The sequence below is a fragment of the Anoplophora glabripennis genome, unplaced genomic scaffold (genome assembly GCF_000390285.2).
Source record: "Anoplophora glabripennis isolate ALB-LARVAE unplaced genomic scaffold, Agla_2.0 scaffold20, whole genome shotgun sequence".
Taxonomy (NCBI): domain Eukaryota; kingdom Metazoa; phylum Arthropoda; class Insecta; order Coleoptera; family Cerambycidae; genus Anoplophora; species Anoplophora glabripennis.
In genome coordinates, this window is record NW_019416362.1 from 657,367 (window position 1) to 674,084 (window position 16,718).

General features: G+C 31.6%; 1 protein-coding gene across 1 annotated transcript; it reads left to right on the top strand.

Annotated features, from left to right (window-relative positions):
* The first annotated feature begins 232 nt into the window (after positions 1-232).
* LOC108907461 (tetra-peptide repeat homeobox protein 1-like) lies at positions 233-6,975 on the top strand. Its single transcript, XM_018711158.1, has 4 exons — positions 233-327; positions 6,053-6,230; positions 6,293-6,618; positions 6,672-6,975. Exons 1-4 carry the CDS (start codon positions 313-315, stop codon positions 6,909-6,911), a joined length of 759 nt encoding a protein of 252 aa, XP_018566674.1. The 5' UTR covers positions 233-312; the 3' UTR covers positions 6,912-6,975.
* The last annotated feature ends 9,743 nt before the right edge of the window (positions 6,976-16,718 follow it).

Here is a 16,718-nt window from a genome sequence, read left to right on the forward strand (position 1 = left end):
CAGTTGGCCATGTAATCTTCATATATCGATATTCATTTATTTTATAACGGAAAAGGTTAAACTGATTAGCTCTAATCTATCTAGCTTGTAAAAACTAATTAAAACAAACAATTTCCTGTAAAATCGCAAGTAGCAATGTTAACGCCCTGTTAAAAGACAAGACCCGACGAAAAAGGAAGACCCGGGCTTCAACCGACCACCACTGAGCGTCCTTCACGTCGCTTTTGTATCTTTGAGTTTTGATATATAAAAGGACAACCTGCTTGCTATTTCTGTCAGTGCACGGAGTTTTGGTAGTTTTAGAGCATTAAAATGAGAACGATCTTGGTGAGTTTTTTGAATAAATATTAATAAAGCTAGGGTATTACTAATAGTCCCAAAATAGACGCGCAGAATTTTCAAATGTGTCATAATATTTATCAGTTATGTAACAAATTGCTTTTATATGGGATTCAGTTCCAAATTCTTCACTGATTAGATAAGGTTCTTCTGAAACGCAGATCCATAAATATTTTTGAAAGAAATGATAACAGTGTGCCATCGTAACTGTTCCAGTTATGCAAAATATACAGGGCATCGCATTCATTCATAAACTGTTTAAGAAAAAAAATGGTTTCAGCAGTTAAGAACTTTTCATCTTTCACAACATATATTCTCTGTTTATTTCATCATTAGTGGTTTTTTTATCTAACTAGATATCGCAGTAAAAAGAACATTTTTAATAAACAAAACAATACAAGTATATAAACATCATCCCTAGACTAATTATTTTAACGCTTTTACTGAAAATTCAAAGAAAATCTTTACAATGTATCAAAGTACCCAACGATTTGAAAAGTATACAAAGTGATTTTTATTAAAAATTCGCAAAACTCTTCACCCTGTATTACCCTAAGTATCAAATCATGTTACATAAATGAGGACTTACTGACACATCTAGCTTTTGTTCATTGCAAACAAGGCTAAATTCTATTTCACAATAGTTCACGTTGTAAATGGTTTGCTTACTACGCTTTTGCGTTGTGCTTTTGTTCCTACAATGCATGCAGAAACTTGCAGTTTCTCTTCTAAACTTAGCAAGTGTTAATTATATCAGATTTACTTAAAGGGAAACAATTACAGTCTCGAACTATTTCGCGTTAGCAAACTAATTTCAGATAAACAGGAGATTTATTGAAAAACTGTACCGAAGAAAACGCTATTTCCGGTTTTATCCGAGTTGACTGCTAAATGCACCTTATTCTTTTTAACAGAATTCTGTTGGGCATAATCACGTTGCTTACAACTAAACAATTGCTAGCACACACGGCTTTCTTGATTTTTAATCCCTAAAATAAACTTCAGCAGACCTTTAGGTGAAGCAGTTTGAAAACAAATCTATTTGAAATGAGACTGCATACAGGGTGTTACAGTTAGAACTCCCCGTTCCGATATCTCAAAAAGTAAAAAAGATATCCGAGATCTGTATACACTATTTCTAGTTGGCTGCAAAATGTAACTACTCTTCGTCTTCCTTCTGACAAATTTTGTTGAATATAATCATGTTAACTATGAAACTGTTACCAAACAATTGTTAGCACAGTTTTCTTGATTTTTAACCCCAAAAATAAACCTTAGTAGACATCCCTTTTGACTGAACTGTTTGGAAATCAATCGATTTAAAATGCGACGCACCGTATATGGAGTGTCCTGCTTAAAACTCCCCATATAGATATCTCGAAAACTAAAAAAGATATCTAGAATCTGTAGAAACTATTGTGAAGCTTATATAAATGACTTCAGTTCTGAGGGAAAATGAAACATCTCTTCGTTACGGTACAGAAGGCGCGGCAAAGCGAAAAGATTGTTCGACAACTGGGAAAATTATTGTTTTTAGAGATATTTAAACCTGAAAATATATTTTTGAACACACAACTATTTAGCTAAGAAGAGCATTGTCATCCTCACATGAATATGTTATAGATATCTCTCTTTGTTTTCGAGATATCGAACTGAGGAGTTTAAACGGACACCCTGTACAAGAAAATTTAATTATGGAAGGGTGCAGGGCAAAAACGAGGCATCCCTCGACAAATTTGCGTCCGAAACTACTGCTGGTCAAAATTATCTTCCTACGGCGTGAAAACTGCGTTAAAAGCTTATATTTTTTGCTGGGAAGGCATCAAGGCGAGCCAGCTTTGAGGAGGATATCCATCGGATGAATTATTGCATTTGAAGGAATTCAAAAATACCTTAAAGCGAGCTGTAAATTATGTGGATACGATTGCATCACTTTGCCTCATTATGTATGGTAATATTTAAATAGGCTACTCCTGCGTCGCTGAGGCGTAAATTTGTTTGACATGATTCCGTGAAATTTGCAATTTCTGTCGGCATTTTTTCTCAAACGAGATGTTATGTAACAAACCAATCAGTAGGGCAAACAGGAAGGTGAAGATTTTCGAAGGAGAAATATAAAAATTATGCACGAATTTATACAGTTAGATTCCATGGCACGAATGACTGACTCGACTTAAAAAATTATTTTGAATATCATTTTGCACACAGATATGATGATGATGAACATGATTTTATAAACGGGAAATATAATACTACATAGAATTGTGTCAACATAGCAATAAATAATAGAATTAGAAAAGGAAAGGTGTAAAAGACAAGGATGATGTGTGGCAGGAATTAAAATGTCGTAGCAAAAACAAAACAACAGTGCTTCCAGTGCCGATACAAATATTATTAATGATTTTATAAATTCTGATTTTTCAGTTGACTTGACAACCATAAATTTTTATCTGGAGTAATTAAAGATGCCGTTAGATTTCAGTTGATTTCAAAAGATGAAATATATTTAAGTCATCTTTCAATTAAATCCAGTGCGGTACGATTAGATGGAATTAATTTCAAATGATACTAAGGCTTTGCCCCGATTTATTACCAATACTTAGCCATGTAATTAATTTTTGTGTTAATAAGAGAGCCTTTCTAAATCAATGGAAGTTCCAAATACTTCACTTTGACCAAAAGTAAATGATGTTATACAGGGTGATTCACAAATGGTGACCAAAAATGAAACCTCGTATTCTTTGGTTAATTTTAAGGGGTGTACTTCCTATAAAGTTTTTATCTAGGACACTTCGTTAAAAAGATACAGGGTGTTAAACTTCAAAAAATATTTTTAGTTTTTTTAAATAATTTAAAAAGTGAAAATATGAAATTGGGCACATGTATTTATGTAAATATTGTTCAAAATCTGAGGACTTTTCCTATAGTTTACATGCTCCAGTGTGGAGATACAGGGTATCGGTGGCATATTTTACTAAATAAAATAAACTTCTGCAGAAAATTAAGGGAGCAAAAAAATTTTTCGAATTTTTAGTGATTCTTCAGAATGCTGTATCTCAGTTAAAAATGATCGTATCAAGGTTTTAAAAAAAGCATTTTAAAGCGCCGAATGTCTAGTTTCCAAATAAGAAGAAGAAAAAAAATTAAAGAAATTGATATCTACAAAAACTTTTGATTAAGTTTTTTCACTACAATTACAAAAAATATTGTTAGTTTTGGGAAAAACTGTTGGTTGGTTCCTTTGAATCAAAGATAGAGTTTAAAAAGAAAACTGTTTTTTCACACTTGTTAGCTTCGTAAGAAAGTTTAGGATAATACGCACTATTTTTTCGCAGATCGAGGACTACACCAATCTTAGGGGTATCAACTTTTAAACAATTTTGTTAATTCAAAGTAAAGGAAATTACGGTACGGAAAGAGTACAAATAAAAAAAGTTTTTTTTTTCAAAAATTATTTTTTTTTTTTCAAATTCAATGAGCAAAAATGCCCAATTGTGAAAGAATTGAAAAAAAATCAAATTTATCATTTTTACGAACGTTACAGGGTGCTCAGAAATGTAAATTTTACTCCTTTAAATTTTTCTGAAATTTTGATTAAGCGGTCCGGAAAAACCGTTCGATAGATCGATCTGCCCATTTACGGAGCTTTTGGGGGTACATCGAGGTGTAAAAATTCGTACAAGCATTAGACTCTCCATCGATATTAGCAAAGATGCGGTCGACTTAGCAAAACAAGTCAAAAAGTCACTTTTTTTCACTTTTTTCAAGTTAATGTCGAGGATGAAAGAAATTTTTTTTCTTCCAAGAACGCTACATAGCCTTGTAGGACATTTATTCGAGATTTCGAAACTGCTCGTCAATTTTCTGTCTGATCATTAGTTGCTGAGATATCGATGGTTAAAGCCAAAAGGATGCTTTTGTATTCGTAGTCGAATATCTCCGGGTCAAATTAACGTAGAGAAAAATTTAAAAAAAGAAATTAAAGCTGAATGAACAACAGGCTATCAAGTCCATATCATGATTTTTGTGTACCGAGAAAAAAAAAACAAAAAATTGAAAACATTTTTTTTAGTCTTATTTCTTAGAATTTCGCGATGACTGTCGCTCCTAAAAATTTTGAGCTAAGAAATCTGGAAACTAGACATTCGGCGCTTCAAAATGCTTTTTTTAAAACCTTGATACGATTATTTTTAACTGAGATACAGCATTCTGAAAAATTCGAATTTTTTTTTTGCTTCCTTAATTTTTTGCAGAAGTTTAGTACACCACTTCTTTCCGGTAACAACCATAATATTTTCGGATTCGTCTTTCAATGTTCTACAAATTACTATTCTTTTATGTTTTTCTAAAAAAGCCTGATTTTCGAGTAAAACTTAAAAAACTATCTGAAAACACTTTTACTTAAATGACACGACAAGCACTAATCATTCGGTTTTTTATTCGAATAACGAAATTAATAACATTAGTCATAATTTCAATGATTTTATTTGAGTAAATGCTCAAAAATACCTCCATTTTCACGGACAGAGAGAGACCCGACATCTTTTTAGTAACGAAAATGTAATTTGTTGGAAATGTATTGTTGCATGAATCTAATGTAAAGCATTATTTATTATTTCTTCTAACTGCTCAGAATATCAAAGTTGCTATCGCAGCTCACTATCTAATTTTAAAAAGTATTATATTTGAATATCGAAGTGCGTTCTCAGTTCGTTTTTTTAAGTTTTACTCGAAAATCAGGCTCTTTTCGAAAAACATAAGAGAGTAGTAATTTGTAGAAAATTAAAAGATGAATCCGAAAATATCATGATCGATGACCGTAAAGCAGTGGCGTACTCTTCTATTTAGAAAAATTTGCCACCGATACCCTATATGTCCGCCCCTGGAGCATGTACATTTTAAGAAAAGCACTCATATTTAGGACAATATTTACATAAATATATGGGCCCAATTTCAAATTATTTCACTTACCTATTAGTTTTTAAATTTAAAAAAATTAAAAATATTTTTTGAAGTATAACACCCTGTATCTTTTTAACGAAGATAAAAACATGATAGGAAAGACCCCTTAAAATTTACCAAAGAATACGAGGTTTCATTTTTGGTCAGCATTTGTAAATCACCCTGTATATTTCAGGGCAATAAGCGTCCTTCTCTTGCTACCAAAATTATTTGAAAAATATGCCTTTGAGCAAATAAGATCTCACTTGGATCAGTCAGGATTTCGTGCAAATTACAGTTTTTTTGCAAGTAATAGATAATATAATAGAAGCTACTGATAATAATAAGTTAGTTGCTGCATTATATTGGCTTTAATAATTCAGTTTTTCTGTTGTAAGTGTATTTACTGGCAAAAAAATGTTCTGTACATAATAATTTGTATTGTCATTGCCCAGTCAACAGCGGAGTGCCACGAGGATCTGTTCTAGGTCCTCATATTTCACGATTTATACTTCTGAGTTCAACAAAGTTCAATCTTACTAAAAATCACACTTTCGAGCTGATGATACTCAACTATATTATTCTTTCGACAAATATAAATTTGCCTTAAATGTATTTACATAAATTTATTATGTTTGTTATATTTAATAAAAAATTGTGTTAATGTTTTGTCAATGTTAAGAGCAGGTTGTACCCTGAACTCTGACTGCTTGCAACATTTCCAACGTAACCTGTCAATTTTGTAAATCCAATGATTTATTGTTTCTTCCAGTGTTTGGCGCTACTTGCCTTGGCAGCCGTCAATGCCGCCGAGAACGCTAAGAAGCCCGCCGCCAAGAACTCCAAACGTAGCTTGGAACACATCGGCCTAGGCACAAACCTCCTTTCTTACTCCGGACTTGGAGGACTAGTCTACGGAAGCGGCTTAGGCTATGCCAACTCTTATGGAAGTAAGTAATTGGGCAAAACTCAATTCCTAACACTCACAACCTATTTCTATTTTACTTGACAGTTGGTTCAGTGGGACTCGTCCAGGACACCCACGAGGTACGTCACTTGTCCCAACAAGTGCCAGTAGCGGTACCACAACCTGTCCCTGTAACCGTCACGAAAACCGTATCGGTACCACACCCCGTACCAGTAGATGTTCCCAATCCAGTACCAGTCCCTGTCCACGTCCAGGTACCTTACGACGTACCAAAAGCGTACCCAGTCAGCGTACCACACCCAGTCCCTGTAAGAGTCAACGTACCTACCCCATACGAAGTACCAAGGCCTTACAACGTCGAGGTGACCAGACCAGTGGCCGTAGACGTACCAAGACCTGTGGCTGTTAGGGTGAGTTGTTTTAGAACGCTGTTTTCCGAATGTATGGATTCATATTTCTTCAGGAACCTCATCCAGTGCCAGTTGGAGTACCCCAAGCTGTTCCTGTTGATGTGCCTACCCCAGTAGCTGTACGAGTACCACAACCAGTGGTTGTTAGGGTCCCTCAGGTCGTCAAGACCTACTCTCATGGTCTCGCACCCACTAGCTACTACGGAGTGGGAGGTTACGGAATTGGAGGTTATGGAAGCTACGGATACGGAAGTTACCTTCCTTCCACTTATGGCGCCGTTCAAGCTTGGTGAAGAGCTTTGTGTGATTAGAAGTTAACTTAAATAGAGCGAAACTAATAAATTATCTTATAAAATACAAAGAGGTTTTATTTTCCTATATCTCAAAATTTGATCTTGGTGGATATGCCTGTAATAATACGTATGTAACAAGTACTAGAATCCATTAGTGTACTCGGTAAGCAATTTTGGAAACAAGGAATTGAAAAAAACATCTCTTGGATCCTTTAAGATGAAGATGAAATATCTGCAAAATCATCAACTGAAATTGCTCCATTTTGGAGCATATTTCTTATTGCAGTTGCATTAGTTGACATAAATTATAGAGCTATCATAATTTGCAGCTGCAGATGTCTATCTTAAGCAATGATTAATTGCATCCTTAAATAGCATCACTTACACCCCTACATCTCAAATTTTATCGATGCTGAAATTTTTTTCATACGGATTTCAAACTTTTTTAAATTTTCATTTCACTTTAAGAACCTGGCAAAGAAATTGGAAATACCTGAAAATGAAAACACAAAATTTCTCAATGCAGAATATGTTTGCTACAGTTTAAAAACCTAGAAGGCTTTGGAAATGCCAGTAGATTAAAAATTAGTCAGTTATGAAGACTGAGTCTAAAGTTGTGAAAATATTAGATTGTGACTAAAATTACGAAAATAATTTATATATGGATTACGGTGGCCCAAAAAAAAAACGAATATTTTTTTTTCGTGTCTCTTGTGAAAATATGTTAGTTTATTATGTTTTAAGAGGCCCCTCAAAAAACCAACTCAAAAAAAAATTTTTTAGAGGTCGCTCAAGATTTTTTAAAATTTCCAAAATCGTCAAAAATTGATTTTTTTTTGCTATTTAAATTTTAAAAAATTAAAAAATTGTAAATATTCAATACTCACAGTTCGGTAGTAAATTTTGCCTCGCGAAATTTTTTAAGTGTCGTGATTTATTTTTATTCTTTTCATCAAATTCAATAAAAAAAATTATTAGTTCGTTGATATTTATTTTTAGAGGTCGCTCGGAAACATTTTAGGTACACTACTTTTAAAGTTAAAATAATTATGAGTGACCTTTAGAAATTAAAATATCGATTTGAAATTTTCAGAATCTAGATTTTTTTCAACCTAGAAAATGATAAAATAACGAGAAAAAAAATTTTTTTTTTAAATCATTTTTTGACGATTTTGGAAATTTTTAAAAATCTTGAGCGACCTCTAAAAAATTTTTTTTGAGCTGATTTTTTGAGGGAGCCCTTAAAACATGATAAACTAACATATTTCCACGAGAGGCACGAAAAAAAAATTCGTTTCTTTTTTGGGCCTCCCTAATATGTATAGACATATTCAACAGGCTCAGATTTTTCATCTTCAGGCATTTTCAAAGCCTCCTAGATTTTTAAGCTGAAGCGTGAGCCTAGATTTTCTAAAAACAGTATTTTGTGTTATAAATAATTACTACGTAGCCAAATTTTTAATAAAAANCCCTAATATGTATAGACATATTCAACAGGCTCAGATTTTTCATCTTCAGGCATTTTCAAAGCCTCCTAGATTTTTAAGCTGAAGCGTGAGCCTAGATTTTCTAAAAACAGTATTTTGTGTTATAAATAATTACTACGTAGCCAAATTTTTAATAAAAATATCTCTGAAGTGATTTTTCCGAAAAAAAAGCAGGTCGTGGGTAGAAAAGATTTCGTTCGTATCAAGCTTATAAAAAAAATTGGAAAAATTTCGGTTATGAAAACTTAGTACACAAATGAAAACGAACAACGATAATCATGTTCCCATTTTTGGCACACCGTATATATGCGTAAGAGACTGGTAATAAATTTAACATTTTAATACATTCTAATCCCATTTACCGCATTATTATTAAATTAAAATATTTTATAAAATATTAGCAGATATTCAATAAACGTCCATAAATTTCAATAATGATTTAAGACACGTCGGCAAAGAATGTTCCCACTAATGAGGCAAATTAGGGAAAAAATTTGTTCATATGTAAATTAAAACACACTTATTTATAAATAAAAATGTTGTGTATCATATGTATTGAGTCAATGCCAAACGTGTCAAAGAAATCGTCGATCATTTTTCAATCACAGTTTAAATTACATATACAGGGTGTTTCAGGATTACGTCGACAAACTTTAAGGAGATATTCCTCATAAAAAAAAAATAAGAAAAAAATGAAGTATAAATTTTTTTCCAGAGACGCTTCATTTTAGAAATCGAATGATTTTTTTTTTAAATTCGAATTTTTTAAATAACTTCTAAATGAAGAAGGCTATTTAAGCCAAATTTGGCATGACGCATCTAATAAGATACCATTTTTCTATAGAAGTAGAAGTCCTGCAAGAAACCAGTGACGGAGTTATGGGGACTCATTAAATTATAAAAAAAAAATTAATACGGCCCTACTGAAAATAAAAAATAATGTTGTTTTTAAATAGGACAGTTTGTTATCGATAAAAAGTGTACATTCACTTTTTTCCTAACTCTTATAGTTTCATGGCAAAATTGATTTTTCGGAAGGGTGCTTCTGGATTCTGTCGATAAACTTTATGAAGACGTTCCTCATAGAACCTAAAAAAATATAGTACCTATTAAAATTGGTCTTAGTCTCGCGTACGTGTAAGTCAAATAAGCCTTTTTGTCTCCCCTTCCCTTGGGTTTGAACGATAGTATTAAAATTATTTAGGAGATGCTTCGTTTTTGAGATATAGGGTGGTTTTTTTAGAAAAAAAAAATATGATGAAAACAATAGAAATATTTAAGTACCTAACATCTAATGTGAGTCCTCCAAATGGAACTTGACGAAATACCTAGCTCATAGCTAGATCTTCTGACACTCGAGGATGGATTTTCATCGAAATGGTTTAAAATAGTATTCGATCTTACTTCGTCCTGAAGTGCGGCAAAATGTCCATCAGCATAAGTTGGAATACCTTCGCTGGTAGTCTGCGATGAGGAAATCTTACTGCATATTCACGGCGTTTCCATCACAAAAACCATATACAAAGACCATATCAGCATATTCATTGTTCGAAAATATGGACGGCATTATTAAAATTATTTTTATTATTAATTTGAACTCTTTATCTAATGGATAATTTATGCAACAATTCGTAAAATAACATTTAAAACGTCAAATTAACATTGCTTGTCAGCAGCCTATTCGAAAATTTTTGTTGAGGTTCATTTTAAAATTTATCGACAGAATCCAGAAGCACCCTTCCGAAAAATCAATTTTGCCATGAAACTATAAGAGTTAGGAAAAAAGTGAATGTNTGGATCCTTTAAGATGAAGATGAAATATCTGCAAAATCATCAACTGAAATTGCTCCATTTTGGAGCATATTTCTTATTGCAGTTGCATTAGTTGACATAAATTATAGATCTATCATAATTTGCAGCTGCAGATGTCTATCTTAAGCAATGATTAATTGCATCCTTAAATAGCATCACTTACACCCCTACATCTCAAATTTTATCGATGCTGAAATTTTTTTCATACGGATTTCAAACTTTTTTAAATTTTCATTTCACTTTAAGAACCTGGCAAAGAAATTGGAAATACCTGAAAATGAAAACACAAAATTTCTCAATGCAGAATATGTTTGCTACAGTTTAAAAACCTAGAAGGCTTTGGAAATGCCAGTAGATTAAAAATTAGTCAGTTATGAAGACTGAGTCTAAAGTTGTGAAAATATTAGATTGTGACTAAAATTACGAAAATAATTTATATATGGATTACGGTGGCCCAAAAAAAAAACGAATATTTTTTTTTCGTGTCTCTTGTGAAAATATGTTAGTTTATTATGTTTTAAGAGGCCCCTCAAAAAACCAACTCAAAAAAAAATTTTTTAGAGGTCGCTCAAGATTTTTTAAAATTTCCAAAATCGTCAAAAATTGATTTTTTTTTGCTATTTAAATTTTAAAAAATTAAAAAATTGTAAATATTCAATACTCACAGTTCGGTAGTAAATTTTGCCTCGCGAAATTTTTTAAGTGTCGTGATTTATTTTTATTCTTTTCATCAAATTCAATAAAAAAAATTATTAGTTCGTTGATATTTATTTTTAGAGGTCGCTCGGAAACATTTTAGGTACACTACTTTTAAAGTTAAAATAATTATGAGTGACCTTTAGAAATTAAAATATCGATTTGAAATTTTCAGAATCTAGATTTTTTTCAACCTAGAAAATGATAAAATAACGAGAAAAAAAATTTTTTTTTTAAATCATTTTTTGACGATTTTGGAAATTTTTAAAAATCTTGAGCGACCTCTAAAAAATTTTTTTTGAGCTGATTTTTTGAGGGAGCCCTTAAAACATGATAAACTAACATATTTCCACGAGAGGCACGAAAAAAAAATTCGTTTCTTTTTTGGGCCTCCCTAATATGTATAGACATATTCAACAGGCTCAGATTTTTCATCTTCAGGCATTTTCAAAGCCTCCTAGATTTTTAAGCTGAAGCGTGAGCCTAGATTTTCTAAAAACAGTATTTTGTGTTATAAATAATTACTACGTAGCCAAATTTTTAATAAAAATATCTCTGAAGTGATTTTTCCGAAAAAAAAGCAGGTCGTGGGTAGAAAAGATTTCGTTCGTATCAAGCTTATAAAAAAAATTGGAAAAATTTCGGTTATGAAAACTTAGTACACAAATGAAAACGAACAACGATAATCATGTTCCCATTTTTGGCACACCGTATATATGCGTAAGAGACTGGTAATAAATTTAACATTTTAATACATTCTAATCCCATTTACCGCATTATTATTAAATTAAAATATTTTATAAAATATTAGCAGATATTCAATAAACGTCCATAAATTTCAATAATGATTTAAGACACGTCGGCAAAGAATGTTCCCACTAATGAGGCAAATTAGGGAAAAAATTTGTTCATATGTAAATTAAAACACACTTATTTATAAATAAAAATGTTGTGTATCATATGTATTGAGTCAATGCCAAACGTGTCAAAGAAATCGTCGATCATTTTTCAATCACAGTTTAAATTACATATACAGGGTGTTTCAGGATTACGTCGACAAACTTTAAGGAGATATTCCTCATAAAAAAAATAGAAGTTATTTAAAAAAATCGAATTTTTTTGTCGATTTAATCCTGCAACACCCTGTACACATTTTTATTGTGATAGCATACCAAATAGTAGCATAGTAATAGCACAGTTCAAAGGAAATATCTTAATACGAACCTAAAACTCGGGTACCTTTTGAATATTCAGTGTTGAAGCAATACACGGAAGGACTAGTAAAATTTGTGATGTTTGTTAGATGTTAATCTAATCGAAAATAAGTAATAAATTTGTATCTTAAAGCGGCACAGCTTACGACACTTTTATTTTGACTAAAAATGAATATGTTAATAAATGTAGAATTCTTCTTACTTAGTACTTTAAAGGACTTGGCCGCAACTGTCATATTTGTCAAGGCAATTTCTATTAATTCAATCGACAGGAACCTAGAATGAGATCACGAGTATAGAAACAACAATAACAATAAATCCTGAGAGTCCGATCAGTAGGCGTCGTTTTTGTAGTAAAACAAATGACGCCGTTAACATTTTGCAGTTAAAGTGATGTTATTATTACGTAAAATAGGAACACTGCACAAAAAAATAGCCGTGGGAGAAATGCTAACATATGAATCCTGATATGTTAATGTCCAACTTAAAATATTCCGAGATGCCTTAATTTTAGGTAACCTTGGCGACTTTGTGAAAAATAAAACATATGTCGATTTACGTGAAAAATTATAAGCTATGTATATTTACACACCATGCATGTATACAGGGTGTCCCTTAATTCAAATATCAAAATGGTACTGTGTGTTACTTGATTAAAATTAACAAGAAAAATCCTAATGAAATAAGGGTCAATTTTAATTCCTTACCGAGAAATAGCAACTTGAAGACGATTTACTAACTCGCAATAGTTTTTTTCTAAATATTTTCTAAACTGGTTGAATAAACACTTGTTGAATAGTAGTGTTGAAATCTAGATTGGCTGAAGTGCAAGACGTAACAGCGCTGAGCCGCCTCGAGAATTAGCAGAGTCATCAGAAGGTGTGATCGGACGTCTACTCTGATTTTTTTGTAGTTACTTAGTTAAATATATTGACATGTCTCGATTTGGCAATACGTGTGAAGAAGAAATAGTAAATGAAGTCATCAATTTAGAACCAATGTAGAATATTTTGTAAGGAAAGAAATTTTGATTTGGACACACAACCGTGTATGGAGGATGTGGCAAGGATATAAGACTATTTTATAAAGTTTTATCACACAGAATATATTATATTGCAACTGACAGACTTTTTCAACTCCCAATCCTTTTTGGAAAAATTATATCAAAAGGTTGGTACAAACATATTCCTATAGGAATAAGAATTCATTAACATTACCGGACATTCTTCAGTAAATTCTATAAAACCTTATCGACAACGATCATCAGCCAAATCTTGTAAGAAATTTTCGAAATAAACGTTTGAATCACGAGCCAGTGTCAAGAGCTCATTCAAAATCAGCCATTCAATCAGCATCCACAAGAGAATTATTAATAGAGTCAACGTCAACAGGACAAATTATTTACAATAATTGCATTTTTAATAACTGTTCGCTTAAAAAAAAATATTCTGTTTATTATTAATACACGTTCATTGTCTTTTATCTATACTTTTAAATACAGTTTTTATTAAACTTTAGCATTATTATACTATTCATGAAATTGTCTCACCAAATACCATTCGAGCTTAGATTTTAACCCTGATATTTTTTATGTTTCTTTTCGAGTAGGTACTTACTTTCGTAGGTAACTTAACTCGACAGACACGACAGTAAGTACTCGAAAACAAACTTAAAAAATATCAGGCTAAATTTGAACTCTTATGGTATTACCCTCCATAATATCAAATAAATTGTTGTAAGCTCAGACTCACAATCAGACTTTATCCTAAATCTAGCGTCCAAATCTCCCATAGTTCTACGAAAGTGTTCGATAGCTCCAGAAATATATACACTGAAAGGACGCAAGGAAGTATCAGATACAAAACAAAAAACACACAAAAATAAATCAGTGCAAAAAGGCATTGTGGAAAGTACCACCAGGTTCTAAATTCTAGGTGAAGAGACAGAAATAGAAGTAGGACGTAATAGCTACGACAATACAAATAATTAAAGAATAGTTGAATTAATAGGCCAGGAAAATCAGCTGAGAAATGACCATTTCGTGACTTTTTGTTTCGGCAAGCTGAATTTATCACTATAGATGCTATAGTGATAAATTCAGCTTGCCGAAACAAAAAGTCGCGTCCAACTCTATATTTCCTAGCCTATAATACCTACATACTAAAGTATCCACACTGTATGAAGACTCTTATTTCGTGGCTGGAACATGTTCCGAGAAGATAAATAATGCTGTGTTATGATCATAATTATTTTCAGGATCTTCTTTTGAAAATTAGGCTACTCGTACACATCCTGTTAAATGTTATAAATAAAACACCTACTGAGATATTTCAGGTCTGTATAAAAATATCATTATAAATAATCATTAAAATCGAAATTTATTATAGGAACCGGTCACTTAATTATTACTCGTCCTACTTAAGATTCCTTCGAGGATGACTATTTTTGTCTATTATTTTTTGGGGGACTTTTTTTGTCGAGATTTACACCGAAATTACGAATAAATCTTCGGATATAAATTATTATGTCTCTTTCCTACAGCTTTTTGTAACAGCTCTGCTGAATGGAAAATGGGCGGTGCGACCAAGGACGGCGCTTACAGGCGGAGAAAGGGAGACAAAAGCTTTTAAAATCAGTTATGTTGACTAAACTATATAGCACAGGTTTTAATGTTTTTAAATGGTCATTTTGTGTCTTTAGTTCCTCGTAATTATATCAGACACTGATATTTTCAAAAAATATACAGGGAGACTGATAAAATAATTTAGTTAATACCAAATGACACCGAAAGCCCCCGATTTAAGCCATAAAAATGTATATATAAGTTATAAATGATAATATGTATGGTGTTTGTTTTAAATGCGAATTATTTTAAATATTATTCTGATAAACAAGATTAAACTAATTGTAAGATATTTCTCAACTATTGGTTCTTAATGTATAAAAACAAATAAGTTTCGCTTTTTATGTTCACCGTGTACATTTTATTTCAGGTGTTTTATTGTATTACATAAATTTGATGGTCTTTCCAATGAGAGTTTGTGAAAAAAAAGGAAAAGTTCGATGTATTGCCAAAGTTTGTCCACAACTGCAAGTTTCTTATAGTTACAGGAGCTTAGTTTTTATAAGTATTTACTTTCTTTCCATTCAAGACAGTCATCTGTTTCAAGGTTAACCAATGGGGTGACATCAACTGCCATAGGCGTGCCTATTTTTGTATTAAGTGTCTAAAATTGGGGATAGGTGATTGTAACTTTGTTTTTGCAGATATTGTGAACTATTTCAAACAAGATCGTCTCTACAACTAACTGCTATACAGGATGTCATCAAATTGCTTGACCAAATTTTAATTGGGGTGAAATTTGAATAAAAATTAAAAAACTACTGAAATGTTTTTATTCAAATTTGAGAAGCTTTAATTATTGAAATGCCTATAAATGCATAAGTATATGCTTCGTACAACTATTTTTATACAGAGCCGTACTTTCGGGGGTGAACGTACACTCATAAAAAATGTAAAATTGTATAGACTTTGCATATTTACAAAAAAATGTAAATGAATTAAACAATAAATTGCGTAGAATTATGCTATTAAGTACCTACCTACCTACTTTCTTTTCACAATGTATTGTTACTTTTTATGTTGTATTGCTACATTTAAAATTGTAATACTCCTAACCTTTTATTTATTTTTACTATATTTGATGTAATTATACGAATGTAAGTGCGAAATCTCAGTTACCTGTGAGGATTTTATCAGATTAATTACTTGATCACCCTGTGTGAAATTATCATGTACTTATAGAGAACTCTACTAGCAGTCTAGCAGACCACATGTTTTGAATTATTTGTGGCGTAGTAACGCAGCACAGCGTGTTAACTACCTATTGCTGCAAGTGAATAACTGACATTTTAAGTAAATCACAGAAAAACCGTAAAATGTAACTTTGTTTCTATAAGCTAATTCTTCAGATTAATTTTACATTACCTAGTGTAGATTCAACATAACCAATGATCTAGTGTGTAATTTTACATCAAATTTTTATATGTATAGAGTAATCAAGTGCTATTCAATTTTTTTTCAAACAATTTAAAATTGAATTCACCACTAAACAAAGTGTATTTTTGCAGTATGTTCCTAGAATGCTCTGTTTTTTTTTTCAATTAAATGACAAAATGTCTGTATAGTTATGTAAAAGTTTAAATCAAATTATTTTCAATATAGAAATAATAATTCATGAATAAAATAAATAATTATTTATATGACTTCCCGAAGCTTGAAATAAACTACATGTTTCCATTATTTTGGACACCCTGTACCTTAAAGACCTTTTTGAGCACATGATTATGCGAAATTTTTGTTAACTTAACCGCAAAATCCACCATTATAGCTAACTATTGCTAACCATTTTACTTACATCCTATATGAACATAAAATAGCATTATTACGTTGTCCAAAAATAATATAAATTGGAGAAATTATAACATCTTCTCTGGAAACTCAGGACAACAAATTTTCTTTGCATGCACAGATAATTTTTTATTTATTTATCCGATCAGTGAATCAATCGAGACCTAAAGTATTGTCTCTAAAACAA